This window comes from Anas platyrhynchos, chromosome 26 (genome assembly GCF_047663525.1).
Source record: "Anas platyrhynchos isolate ZD024472 breed Pekin duck chromosome 26, IASCAAS_PekinDuck_T2T, whole genome shotgun sequence".
In the NCBI taxonomy this organism is placed as follows: Eukaryota; Metazoa; Chordata; class Aves; order Anseriformes; family Anatidae; genus Anas; species Anas platyrhynchos.
In genome coordinates this window covers 372,775-385,654 of record NC_092612.1, presented here as the reverse complement: position 1 = coordinate 385,654, position 12,880 = coordinate 372,775, and the positions used below count along the sequence as shown (strand labels likewise).

The 12,880-nt window shown below is 62.8% G+C and overlaps 2 protein-coding genes across 3 annotated transcripts; both read left to right on the top strand.

Moving 5' to 3' along the window:
* The first annotated feature begins 68 nt into the window (after window positions 1-68).
* On the top strand, window positions 69-6,737 carry LOC119712978 (methanethiol oxidase-like). The gene is made up of 12 exons (XM_027444669.3): window positions 69-218; window positions 1,605-1,658; window positions 3,365-3,477; window positions 3,829-4,014; window positions 4,181-4,301; window positions 4,496-4,678; window positions 5,025-5,203; window positions 5,665-5,743; window positions 5,826-5,947; window positions 6,048-6,140; window positions 6,307-6,425; window positions 6,510-6,737. The coding sequence occupies exons 1-12, from the start codon at window positions 149-151 to the stop codon at window positions 6,670-6,672; spliced, it is 1,482 nt and encodes a 493-aa protein (XP_027300470.3). The 5' UTR covers window positions 69-148; the 3' UTR covers window positions 6,673-6,737.
* Window positions 6,738-7,756: 1,019 nt separating this feature from the next.
* On the top strand, window positions 7,757-12,786 carry RFX5 (regulatory factor X5). Of its 2 annotated transcripts, none has more exons than XM_072027910.1 (10): window positions 7,757-8,063; window positions 8,592-8,722; window positions 9,286-9,319; window positions 9,713-9,795; window positions 9,956-10,081; window positions 10,286-10,402; window positions 10,826-10,907; window positions 11,213-11,411; window positions 11,572-11,669; window positions 11,822-12,786. In XM_072027910.1, exons 2-10 carry the CDS (start codon window positions 8,604-8,606, stop codon window positions 12,704-12,706), a joined length of 1,743 nt encoding a protein of 580 aa, XP_071884011.1. In that variant the 5' UTR covers window positions 7,757-8,063; window positions 8,592-8,603; the 3' UTR covers window positions 12,707-12,786. The 2 variants fall into 2 exon arrangements, with proteins under 2 accessions (XP_071884011.1, XP_027300241.3); XM_027444440.3 differs by having other exon boundaries at window positions 7,917-8,063; window positions 11,210-11,411.
* Window positions 12,787-12,880: the final 94 nt, after the last annotated feature.

The following is a 12,880-nucleotide window of genomic DNA, read 5'->3' as shown; positions in this document are numbered from 1 at the left end:
AGGCTGCCCCAGTACCTCCCACACCCCGGGGCATGTGGATCCTCCCCTTGGTGTCCTTTTCACACCGTGCTGCTCCCCATCCCACTCCCTATATATTTGAACCCTGCAGAGCTGCGTCTCCTCACTCGACTGGCTCCTACCAGGCAGCATGCAGGCAGCATCACCTCCTTCTGCTTCTCACCAGCAGGTGAAACCCTCCAGCACGACCTCCAGCACCGGTAAGAGATCTCTCGCTTGGCTGCAGCTTGCTCTCAAGAGGAGCAGGCTTGGGGCTGTTTGGTGGCCGGCTGCCTACTGGCTGTGGGCTCAGCTCTGGAGCCTCCAAAACTTATCCTGAGCTGGGTCTTGAGGGTTTATTACTGTGACACCCGGACAGCATAAAGTAGAAAGACGTGTGGGGATGAGCGTGGTGTCTTCTCTGCCAGGAGAGTGTTTTTTTTTTCAAGCTACTATAAGTGCCAGAAAGTGTTTAGGCAGATTGATAATTAAATGCCTTCTAACTATTTTTATTTAATTTATTCCCATTATATTCACCTGCAACACACTGTGCTCGTTACAATCAGCCATACCATGACAGGGAGTCCTCAGTGCAAAGTTTGGGTTTAATGGGGCTTTTCCTGCAGGGCTAATATGAGGGGAAGGGGGAAGAAAGGCAGCATGGTGGTTCCACAGTGCTTCAGGTAGGAGCAGGGACCTGCATGCTGGTGTCCTGTGCTCTCTGCAGAACGTGATGTCCTCAGGGACTGCAGGAGAAAACCTTAAAAAACAAACAAGAAACCGAGTCAGCAAAGCTGAGTAGTAGAGTTTAGCTGCAGGTTTCCTCCCTCTCCTCAGGCTTGCCATCATAAATGGGGAAAAGGGATCCTTTTGGAGGTGGTGGTTGTTTCCTAACAAGCTCTCGTCCCCCTGCACTAAGGGCGCTTTCCTTGACTGTTTTGAAGTCTGTTGGAGGGTGAGGCTGGATGGGTTCGAAGCACCCAGAGACCAGCAGCAGGACAGGGCTGGGGCTGGCTGATGTCTCCAGCCCTAAATGCTGTGGGAGCAGGGGCTTCGTGTGGGAAGCTCAGCACTCACACCCCCGGGCAAGGCACTGCAGAGGGGAGCAGAGTGGAGAGAAGCAGCTTTGAGCCCCGTAGCTTTCTGCACTAGATTTGTATGGCACCTCTCCTATGGAGGCAGGCTGAGGGAGCTGGGGGTGCTGAGCCTGGAGAAGAGAAGGCTCCGGGGAGACTCAGAGCAGCCTGCCAGTCCCTAAAGGGGGCTACAGGAAAGCTGGGGAGAGACTCTGTCAGGGAGTGCAGTGGGGACATCGGGATAGCAGCTTGAAGCAGAAGAGGGCAGGTTTGGCTCAGATATCAGGAAGAAATTCTTTACTCCGAGGGTGCTGAGGCACTGGAGCAAATTGCTGAGAGAAGCTGTGGGTGCCCCATCCCTGGGGGGGCCCAAGGCCAGCTGAATGGGGCTTTGGGCAGCCTGGTTTGGGGGAGGTGTCCCTGCCCGTGGCGGGAGGGGGGAATATTAGGTGATCTTTAAGGTCCCTTCCAACCCAAACCATTCTGATTCTGTGATCTAATTGCTGTTTGTTTCTGTTCTTCTCGATTCAGAAAGGTGTGGAGCGTGTGGCCCTGGCTTCGCCTCTCCTCTGGATGCGATGAAAGGCAAGTCCAAAATCCAGGGCTCTCAGGGAAGAGCCCTGTGCTGTCTGTGATTTAGGTAAAGATTAGAATAATGCCTTCAAAGAGGCGTTATCAATTAACTCCATCCGCCAAAGAGGCTCCCCAGCAAGCATTGGGGAAGCAAAGAAGTGAAAGTTTTGCATCTGGCCTGTCCCAGGGCCAAACTCCAATTGCATAATGACAGCTTGGTCTCAGAACAAACCTTCTTAGGCTTCATAGTGGCTTGGGATGGGTCATAACTTGCATCAAAGTCACCCGTGGCTTCACTGTTCAAAACCAAATGGGATTTAATTTTCTCAGAGGCAACCACACCATATAGGCCCATGACACCACTGCTGGGAGCTCAATGCTCTTGGATTTCCAGGGAGTAGAGAAGGCTGGGGAAGAAGGGAGCACCCTTCCTCTTTCTTTTTTTCCAGGCACCCTCAGGAACACAGCACCACGCTCTGCTCCTGATGGCTTGCATTCTGACAGGACAGAGCCTCCTGTAGCGAAAACCAGCCTCACAGGCTTGCAGGCTGCTTGCTCAGGCACTTTGCCTTTTGTTCGCATTGCCAAAACACTAGTGCTCTCATGTGAAGGGACCGATGAAAGCATTGACTGCTGCTATCCTTCCCTTAATCCTCCTCTCCAGTGCTTAGCAAGCACATCTTTGAAACCTTAGACAGCTCTGGAGCTTGATCCTGGTCTGTGATTCCTGTCCCTGAAACATCTTTGAACAAAGCAAACACCAGTGAAGAGCTGAGTCTTTAAAACATGCCTGGATGTTGGCAGGGCTGGATGGTGATTTGAGTTAATAGTAAACATAAATCCCACTGACTCTGCTACTCCAGCAGATTCCCTCGGGACTTTTGATACCCAGGTTCTGTCTGGTTGCTGAGTAACCCTGGCACCAAAAATCTCTTCAATGTGGACATCAAGCTGGTCAGGCTCACAGGCAGGTGATGAAAAGCTCCTTGGGATGCCTGGGGAGGTGAATTAGGCTCTGCGCTCTGCCTGTGCCCTGAACCCTGGCTTTTGGTTCCCTGGCAGCTGCAGGGATGGGGTCCCTGGGTGCCTGGCAGCTGCCCTCGAACCCAAGGCCGATGCAGACACCACTGTTACGAAAGCTCATAAAGGTGTCATGTTGAAAAGGCGGCTGTTGTCTGCTTTGGATCAGTGACAGGTCCCAGGTCACCTCTCCCTGTCCCCACCTCCTCTTCCTCAGCATTTCTCAGACCTGTTCTTCCTCCTGCTTTGCTTTGGCAGCACTTTCTGACACGGTGCAGCGCCCGTACCACCCCTGCGGCTGCGAGGAGGCTGCAGGGTCGGGGTGCTGCTGCTGCTGGAGGCCTGGGGTCCGTGGGTGCAGCCATCCCAGCACCACGCTCGCCCCACTGTGCCTGGGAGCCAGCAGACCTTGGCGGCACCTTTGAGCCTCATGGAGGCATGGGGGAATTGTGCCCTTGGCCTCAGCCCTGCAAGCATTTTGCCTTTGTGCTTCTCATGTATTTTCAAGGCTTCTCCTGTGATGGAGATGAGACACAGAGTGGTTTGTTTTGTGTGACTGGTGGGGTTGGCATGTCTGAGCAGGGATGGGAGATCCCACTGCCCCACAGGGCAGCCCGATCCAGCCAGAGACTCCTGCAGGGTGTTCATTCTGCCCAGTGCTTCCTGCTGACGCTCGTGCAACATTTCTGTCTTGAAAGGGCCCCGGGAGGAGATATTATACGTGCCCTGCATCTACAGGAACACCGGCAGGAACAAACCTGACTTTCTGGCCACTGTGGATGTCAATCCCAAATCTCCAAACTATTGCCAGGTACCGAGCGCCTCATCTCTGTGCTAAGCTGGTGGCCGCACACCAGCCAAGGGAAACAGCTCAGTGCAAGCCCTCCCTCACATTCCCCAAAGCTGCGGGCCCGGTACCGAAGGCTGGTGCCTACCCAGCTCGTCCTCAGACTCTGAGCCTTCCTGAGCTTAGGAGATGTAAGGAAAACCCCCTTCGTGTACCATCCTTGGGCTCCCTTGTGCACCAGCACACCCCAGCTGCAGAGTTAGGCTTGCCTGAGGCTTCCTGACCCCATCCATGGCAGTCTGCAATGCTCTGAGCTCCCGGGTCCGATCCATTGGAGTCCTGCGTCCCGGTGTGAGCAGGAATGGCCCTTTGCAGGTGATCCACCGCCTGCCTATGCCCAACCTGGGGGACGAGCTGCACCACTCCGGCTGGAACACCTGCAGCAGCTGCTTCGGGGACACCACCAAGAAGAGGAACCGCCTGATCCTCCCCAGCCTGATCTCCTCCCGCATCTACGTGGTGGATGTAGGAACCGACCCGCGAGCTCCCAGGCTTTTTAAGGTAACCTGGAGGTGGTGCCACGTGCTGGCTCGCCTGCTCAGCATGTGCAGCAGGACAGTGGGGCAGCTCCCACCCGTCCGTGGTCGCACCAGCCCCCTGCACCCCTGTGCAGCAGGCACCATCTCGCCCGCACAGGGGAGGTGACGGAGCCTGTGAACTCCCGCAGGTTGTCAACCCAGAGGACGTCTTCTGGAAGTGTAACCTGGGCTACCCCCACACCTCCCACTGCCTGGGCAGCGGTGAAATCATGATCAGCACCCTGGGAGACCCAGCCGGCAATGGGAAAGGTATGGGTCTTGCCAGTGCCCCGGGAGAGGGTGCCAGGACAGGAGGAGCAGCGCTGGCATCCAGCGCTGTCCTGGAGCCTCCACCAGGCTGGTCTGCAACGCCTTGATCTGCCTATTGCTGTTTGTCTTACAGCACTCCAAGGGGTAATCCGGGTGATTTCCTCACCGCCAGTGCATGTTTGTTTTTGCTTCAGGTGGCTTTATTCTGCTAGATGGAGAGACCTTTGAGATCAAGGGGAACTGGGAGAAGGGGGAAAAGAGCCCCCCAATGGGTTATGACTTCTGGTACCAGCCACGCCACAATGTCTTGATCAGCACTGAATGGGGAGTCCCGAAATGCCTGGGATATGGGTTTGACCCAAACGATCTGAAGAAAGGTGAGGAAACTTCTGTTTAGGCACTCCAGGAGCGAGATGCTGAGCAGGGCTGCAGTGAAGCCCCATTTCAACTCTGTCATGAGTGAGCGTTGACCATCTAACAGACCCGGATAAGATTGTCCAAACAGTTTGCTTGCAAAACTGATTTCACACCAGTTCCCAGAGGTCACACTGATTTTACAAAGCCTCAAAAGAGAGCCCCAAAAGCGACCACTGCTGCTGGTGCAGAGCCCACGGGGCCGCCTCTGCACTGAGGTGGGGCTGAGCCCCCCTGGGGCCGTGGCACCTTGGCCGGAGTCCCTGTGCCTCACAGTGTCCCTTCTGCCCCCCCCTTGCCCCCTCGCAGGGCGCTATGGACGCCGCCTCAACGTGTGGGACTGGACCACTCACACCTACGTCCAGGCCATCGACGTGGGCGAGGACGCGGCGCCCCTGGAGATCCGCTTCCTCCACAACCCGGACGCCGCCGAGGGCTTCGTGGGGTGCACCATCAGCAGCGCCATCCACCGCTTCTACAGGACCGAGGTACCGCTGCCCCGGGAGGGCAAGGGGCGGCGGGCAGGGGTGCTGGGTACGTGGCAATCTCACCGGAGGACCTGTTCTGACTGGCAGTAGTTTATGCTGAGGTGATTTAATTCAGAGGAGGTTTATTTATACCTTTGTTGTGGATTTACAATAGCTCGAGCAATGTTCCTTCTCGGTGTCTGTTGTGTGTAAAAACAATCTGGGTGAGGAGAACCTCTGCCACCAGACCAGTTAATCCAGCTGGAAGGTCGGACAGGTTTTTGGCCCCCAAAACCCTTCCTCATGCCCCAGAGCCCGTCCTTGCGGTGGCTCCTCAGAGCCAGAGATGAGGTTTCCTGCAGCCCACCAAGCAGCCCCAGAGACGGGAGCTGGTGGACGTGCACGCGGCATCCGCCCCTGGTCGGGCCTTATCCTGCCTCTGCCCTGTGCACCGAGCCCTCAGGCCGTGCTTTGTCCCACAGCGAGGAGACTGGGCGGCCGAGAAGGTGATCCAAGTCCCCAGCAAGAAGGTGGAGGGGTGGCTGCTCCCAGACATGCCAAGTGAGTGTGTCCCCGTCAGCCGCGGTGCAGCCACCTGCCCGGGGCTGCCACAGGTGTACAACTCTGCTGTCCCCTTCCCAAGGCTTCATCACCGACATCCTCATCTCGCTGGACGACAGGTTCCTCTACTTCAGCAACTGGCTGCACGGAGACGTCCGCCAGTACGACATCTCCGACACCCGCAGGCCCAGGCTGGTGGGACAGGTGAGGCAGCGCCGGCGTGCCCCGCCACTTCTGCCCCGGCTCGGGGTGGGAGCAGCCCCGCTTCCCCAACTCAGCCACCCTGAGCTCCGCTCTCCTGCAGGTCTTTGTGGGTGGCAGCATCACCAAGGGAGGGACCGTGACCGTGTGTGGGGATGAGGAGCTGCAGAGCCAGCCGGAGCCCTTTGTCATCCAGGTGAGCTTGGCTTCGTGCTGTCCCACCTCCGCCCTCAGCCTCCAGGCACGCGGGGCGGTGGGGGCAAGCCCGGGGAGCAGGTCCCAGTGCTTCTGCTCCTCCGGCCCGGCCCAAAGCAGGTGGAGGCGTCCCCTGCTCACCTCGTCCTCCCCTCCACCTGCTGCAGGGCAGGAGGGTGTCTGGGGGGCCCCAGATGATCCAGCTCAGCCTGGACGGGAAGCGGCTGTACGTCACCACGTCCCTCTACAGCGCCTGGGACCGGCAGTTCTACCCGCAGCTCATCAGGTGGGGGAATCTGGCTGAATTTCGGCAGCCACAGGGATGGGGGAGGCAAGGATCCCCCCTGACCCCGCTCCCACCCCTCCACAGGGACGGCTCTGTCATGCTGCAGCTCGATGTGGACACAGAGAAGGGCGGCCTGACCGTCAACCAGAACTTCTTGGTGGATTTCGGGAAGGAGCCAGGCGGGCCCTGCCTGGCACACGAGATCCGCTACCCCGGCGGGGACTGCACCTCCGACATCTGGGTGTAGCAGCCCCAGGGCTGGCACGCAGCCGCCCTTCACTTCCTCCCCCTCTCATGGATGCTCTCTCCAAATCTCGGCTTTGCCATTGGCCTGACCTCCCGCAGTGCCTTCGACACTTAGGGCACAATGGGATGGCAAACCTGGAGATCCCGCTGCTGTCCGTGTTCAAAAGCCCTCCTCCCTGCCAGTGCCACCAAAATCCCACATCCTGCACCCTGCACCCTGCATCCCCTGTTCTGCATCCCGCATCTCACATCTCACACCCTGCATCCCACATCCCCTATCCTGCATTTCACATCCCACATCTGACATCCTGCACCCCCTATCTTGCATGCAGCTTCCCACACCCTGCATCCTGTATCCTGCATCCCAAATCCTGCATCCTGCCAGCAGCCCGTTCCTGGAGCACGACAGACACTTGCACGCTGCGCTGCTGCCCCCAGAACGCCTCAGTGCCAAAAATCCCAGGGCACAGGAGAGGATGAAGTGCTCATCCCCTCAGTGCCCCATGGCTGGGCACTGCTGAAATAAAACAGACGTCTCTGCACTGCAGCTCGCCTCATCTCGAATTGCTTTAAGTCGCTGTTTTCGGGAGCGTGAGGGCGTCAGGGCTGCTCCCAGGTAACCTTTCCTGAACAGGGAGCAGGAGCCCCTGGGCAGCTCCTTCCCCAGGGCCAGAGTGCACAGCTTGCACAGCCGCTGCTGTGTGTCCAGTGCTGCACACACTGCTCACACACTGCTCACACATTGCTCACACACTGCTCACACACTGCTCACACACTGCTCACACACTGCTCACACACTGCTCACACACTGCTCACACTGCATTGTGTGCACGCTGCACCCAGTGCCCAGCACACGCGCAGCTCACACACGTTGCAAACTCACAAACATGGTGCACGCAGGCGCTTTGTGCACACGTGCGTACATTGCATGCACATATGCTCTGTGCGCACTGCACACCGGTGCATGCACACGCACTACCTGCACGCACACACAGTGCACGCGCACGGTGCATGCACGCGCCCCACCTGCACGCACACACCCACACTGCGCGCGGACTGCACGCGCCCCAACTCCTTTACCCTCGTGCTTCCTCCCCCGGCCCCGCCAATCAGGAGCCTGTTACTAGGCAGACTTCACCTCGCGCTGCCACTCAGGAGACCGGGCCCGCTTGTATCCGGGTAGGAAAGCCGGATCGCCCAATCGCATTTCAAGCGGGCGCAGTATCCGGGCAGACCTGCCGGGCCGCAGCCAATCGGAAAAAAGCGGCCGGCGGGCGCGGCGGGCGCGGCCCGGCGGGGCGCAGCGCAGCACTTTCGGTTCCTGTTGCGCGCGGGGCCGCGGCACGTGGCGGGGGCGGCCCCGGGAGCGGAGCGGGCCCGGAGCGCCCCGAGGTGGGTGGGGGGGGCCGGGACGGGACGGGCCGGGCGCTGCCCCCCGGTGTCGCTGTGCCCGGGGACCTCCCCTCGCCGTGTCCCCGGACCCTGGGGTGCTGCCCGCCAGGGGGCTCCCGGTGCGCCGGGTCCCCGGGTGCCCGGCCCCGGTCCCCGCGTCCCTGCCCCTGGGGTCCCCTGGGGTCCCCTGGCCCCGGGACCTGCCCTTCCCGCTGTCCCCTGACCCCGGGTGCTGCCCTCCTCGCGTCCCCTCTCGCTCCCTGTCCCCGTGTCCCCTCCCCTGGGGTCCCCCACCCTTGGGACCCTGCGGGGCGAGGGGGGCTCCTGGTGTCCCCCCGGGCATCCCTGACCCCTGCCAGGCCGGGGGGGCTGGGGACAGCCGCTGCCCCTGCAGCCCCCCACGGGGACCTTGCCCGGACGGGGCCCGGCACCTTCAGAGCAGGACGGGGGGACCGAGGGTGCCGGGGGGGGCGCGTGGTTCTGGAGGGGCTTCCTTCCTTCACTGAGTTTTTGGTTGCCCCCTGCCAGGAGCCCGATGCCATGGCTGACGAGGAGCCGAGCGCCCCAGCTGCCAGGAGGGGAAGTTCCTCGCCCAGCAGCTCCCGGAGCGGCACCACGGAGCCCAGCACGCTGCTGCAGAAGCTGCGGAGCACCATCTCGTAAGGGCCCGGCTTGCTCATACCTGGGCAGCTCGTCCCGTTAGTCCGACCCTTCCCACGGCGGTGCCATTTAATCAGGCTGATTAATTGGCAGCCCCAGGCACCAGAGGGACGAGGGCTGCGGTGCCAGGCAGCTCCCTGCCTTAGCGCTGCGGGCGGCACGGCCCCAGGCGCACGCTGCTCGGTCCCGGCGCTGCTGGCGGTGTTTGTGCCTGGTTCGGGTGGAGAAACCAACGTGGAATTTCACAGTAGCACAGACTGCTCTGCTAGGAGCGCGCGGGCCGTGGGTTTATGCCCACCCTGCCCTCCCCAGGGTCAGGGTGGAGCACGCGGCACCTACGGGCAGGGGCTGAGGGTCTGGTGGGGCTGCGGGTGCTTGGGGGGTCCCGGAGCATCACGTACAGGCAGCCTTCGGCTCTCGGTACCGCAGTGCACGGGGCTGGGGCTGCCCTGCTGGGGAGCTGTGCAGGAGCTGGGTGGGAGCAGGCGGGTTGAGGAAGGGGCTGGGGCTCGGTGGTGGTGTCTGGCCCTGCCCTAATGCCTTCTGTCTCTGTCCCGTGCAGCAAATCCGTGCAGAACAAAGTGGACTCCATCCTGGTGAGTGCCTCTGCGGGATGTGGCACTGAGGGTGGGCGAAGGCTGTGCCCCCCATTCTCTGGTGGGCTCCCACCCCTCTTCTGGCTGGGCTGGACCCTGGGTTCTGCCGGATCCCCCATCCCCTTGGGTCGGGATCTGCCTGCAGGGAGCTGCACGGGTTGACCCCTTCCAGTCCCCGGAGTTCTGCCCTGCTCCACACGGCTTTACTCATCCCGCTGCCTCGTGGGCAGGCTGCATCTGCCCTCACCAGATGCTTGGGTTTAAACCCCCCATGAGTTACTGCCAGGAAGGGTAACGAGAGCACTGCCTGCATCAGCTGGTCCCTGTTCTGGATCCCCAACCTCTCTTTGTCTCCGGTCCATTTTCCCCTCCCTCCGGACCCTTTGACCGTAGCAAGATGTCCAGAAGTTTTCAGACAACGACAAACTCTACCTCTACCTCCAGCTGCCGTCTGGGCCCAGCCTGGGGGAGAAAAGGTGGGTGCTGGAGCGAGCTGGGGCTGTGTTTGGGGCTTGGCTGGGAGTGCAGGGGCTGGAGGACTGGCGGTGGGAGGTGGCCGCAGCTCTGCCTTCTCCTGGCCTGCTTCTGCTGCTTTTGTGCTAATTCGGCGCTCGTCTCGTGTTCCCCGGGGAGCAGCAGTAGCTTGGACCTGAGCTCGCTGAGCACAGCCGAGTACATGCACGCGTGCAACTGGATCCGGAACCACCTGGAGGAGCACACGGACACCTGCCTGCCCAAGCAGGACGTCTACGATGCCTACAAGTGAGCGCGGGGACGGGCCTGGCACAAGGAGCGGCTGGCCCTGTGGCCGCAGAGCCCCACGGGGGGGTTCGGAGGGCAGCGGGTACCCGGGTGTGTTTGGGACCAGCCCTGCCCAGCACTGAGCAGGGGAGGAGTGGACGTGTGGGGATGGCAGCGAGGGCTCGGGGACGTTCCCCTGCAGCTCTGTCTCTGCCTGTCCCTTAGGCAATACTGCGATAACCTCTGCTGCCGCCCTCTGAGCACCGCCAATTTTGGGAAGATCATCCGGGAAATCTTCCCAAACATCAAAGCCAGAAGGCTGGGAGGCCGAGGACAATCAAAATATCCTTCCATGTGCCCCGCTGGCCGGGGAGGCCCTGGGAACCAGTCCCCATGGTAGCAGCAGTCGAACTGGTGGCAAGAGCTGCTTGGTCTCCAGTCACTCCCATTTACGAGTGCGTGCACAAGATGGTGTTCTGTAGCTTCTGAGAGGGGCTGGTTCCTGTTTTTTCAGCTCCTGAAGTTTCAGCTTGGTTACCCGAGGGCAGCTTGGAGCTGCCGCGTCCCTTCCATGCACCCCGCTGGACTGGGAGCAGCGCGGGTTGGCGCGGGGCCGGACGCTGCCCCGAGTCAGAGACGAGCCCAGACCCTTTCGGCAGTGCCAGGCGGCGATGGCGTGAGCCCTGCAGCCGCATCCCTCCGAGCCGTAACCCGTGGCCTCTCGCGGCTGTGTTGTGTGGCTGACAGCCCTTAACCTTGCCAAACGTACTGCTACAGCGGGATCCGGAGGAAGACGGTGGTCAGCCTGCCGCCCCTGCCCAGCCTGGATCTCAAAGTTACGGAGACTGTAAGTCCTCGGGCGCCTCGGCTCGAGCTTTGCCAGCCCCGTTCAGGCAGGGGAGCGAACCCCGCTCGTTAGATCTAACGAAGGCAAGGGGCAGAGGGGTGCCCTCTGTGTTCCCATGGGCTGTGGGGCGAGCGAGGCCGGGAGGAGGTTCTGCTCTGTCCCCTGAGCCTCCCGAAGGGCGGACGAGGTACGTGCCTGCCCGTGCAGGCTTGTGACCTGCTGGGGTGTCCGGATCAGGCCCTGTGTGCACCTGGGGAGTCCTGGCCTGGGCCGGGGAGGCTCACGGCTTGTCCTGCCGGCAGCAGTCGGAGCTGACGGACCTGGTGCAGTCCTACAACAGCGAGGTGATGGAGGCGGCCTGCGCCCTGACCTGCGACTGGGCCGAGAAGATCCTCAAGCGCTCGTTCAACAACATCGTGGAGGTGGCGCAGTTCCTCATCCAGCAGCACATCATCAGCTCGCGCTCAGCCCGGGCCGACCTGGTCATGGCCATGGTGGTCTCAGGTGGGTCTGCGGGGGGGCAGGGAGCCCCTGGCACCCCCCAGAGCCCCCTGGGGACCCCCGAGGGGCGCGGTGGCCCAGGGAATGGGTTTCCCCCACGGTTGTGGGGGAGCACAGAGGTGGCTGGGTGCTGTCCCCCTCATCCCCTGCTGTGTGTCTGCAGAGAGCACGGAGAAGCTGCACCGTGACGGTCGGTCCCCGCTGGCGGCCAAGAAGAACGGCCTGGAAGCTTCAGAGAGCAGTGACAGGAGCCAGGGGCAGGTGAGGGCCTGAGGGTGCCCGTTGGGAGCCAGGGGTGCTCATCTTGCCATGGGTGCTCAGTGTCAGGAAGCAGTGGGGACACCTTGGGAGCAGCCCAGCCCTGCACGAGGCTGCTGCCACATCCCTGGCTCACGCCTCTTTCCTGCTTGCAGAGTAAGAAGGAGAGCAGCCCCAAGGCCTCCGTCCCGCCACGGCCCGAGAAGAAGAAGCTTCCAGAGCCCCCCCGGCCAGCGAGCAGCCCCCAGGTGAACGCCCTGGTCGCCCGCCTGCCCCTGCTCCTGCCCCGCATCCAGCCCGGGGACAGACTGGTGGCTCCCGGGCCCACGGCCGTGCGCTCCTCCCCGCCCGTGCTGGCCCCCAAGCTCACGGCCGCCCCCCTGGCGGGCACGGTCAAGGTGGCCCTGCCGCTGCCGGTGGGCTCGGTGGGCTCAGCATCCCCGGCGCTGCCCCTGGGGCTGGCCCCGGGGGCCAACGGGGCGGCGGGGCTGCTGAGCCAGCAGGCGGCCGTGCCCGTGCTCAACATGCTGCTGCCCGGTGTGGGGGGCCCCAGCGCCGAGACCCCCCCAGCGCCCCGCAGCGCGGGGACCGACGGCCCCGGCCCGCAGGACTCGCAGCGCCCCAAGGTCGCCAAGCGGCCCCCGGAGCCCCCGGGGGCTGCGGCCGGGGCCACGCCGCAGAAGCGGAGACGGGGGCGGCCCCGCAAGAGGCCGGAGGAGGGGGGCGCGGGGGGGGCCCCGGCGGAGCAGGAGCAGGCGCGGGGGGGCCCGGGGGCGGCGGAGGAGGCGGCGAAGCCTCACGGCGGGGCAGCCGCGGGGCTCGGAGGTGCCGCCGCCACCGGGGACCGGCTCGGGGCCGTCCCGGTCACCGGGGAGGAGGAGGAGGAGGAGGAGGAGGAGGAAGCCGCCCCCCCCCGGGCTGACACCGGGGCTGCCGAGGGGGCGGCCCCCGCGGTGCGCTGCGGCCCCGGGCTCCCGGGGGGCTCCCCAGGGGGGGGTTCCCCGGGGGGGGCCGGGCTCTGCGCGCCCCCCAACACCTAGACCCGGGGCCGGGCCCCGCCCCCCGCCCCCCCCCCCGCCATTAAAAGCCGTGCACAACCCCCCCGTCCGTCCGTCTGTCTGTCTGTGTGTCTGTGTGTCCGACCGGGACCGGGCTGCGGGGGGGGACCGGGAGGCACCGGGGAGGGGGGGGGGAGGGGGGAGCCACCGGGGCCG

Excerpts from the sequence above, each read along its gene's own strand:
- LOC119712978 (XM_027444669.3), top strand. The coding sequence starts at position 149 with ATGCAGGCAGCATCACCTCCTTCTGCTTCTCACCAGCAGGTGAAACCC. Across the intron at positions 6,141-6,306 it reads CGGAGCCCTTTGTCATCCAG|GGCAGGAGGGTGTCTGGGGG; the intron begins GTGAGCTTGGCT and ends CACCTGCTGCAG. Across the intron at positions 6,426-6,509 it reads TTCTACCCGCAGCTCATCAG|GGACGGCTCTGTCATGCTGC; the intron begins GTGGGGGAATCT and ends ACCCCTCCACAG.
- RFX5 (XM_027444440.3), top strand. The coding sequence starts at position 8,604 with ATGGCTGACGAGGAGCCGAGCGCCCCAGCTGCCAGGAGGGGAAGTTCC. Across the intron at positions 9,796-9,955 it reads CCCAGCCTGGGGGAGAAAAG|CAGTAGCTTGGACCTGAGCT; the intron begins GTGGGTGCTGGA and ends CCCGGGGAGCAG. Across the intron at positions 11,412-11,571 it reads CATGGCCATGGTGGTCTCAG|AGAGCACGGAGAAGCTGCAC; the intron begins GTGGGTCTGCGG and ends GTGTGTCTGCAG.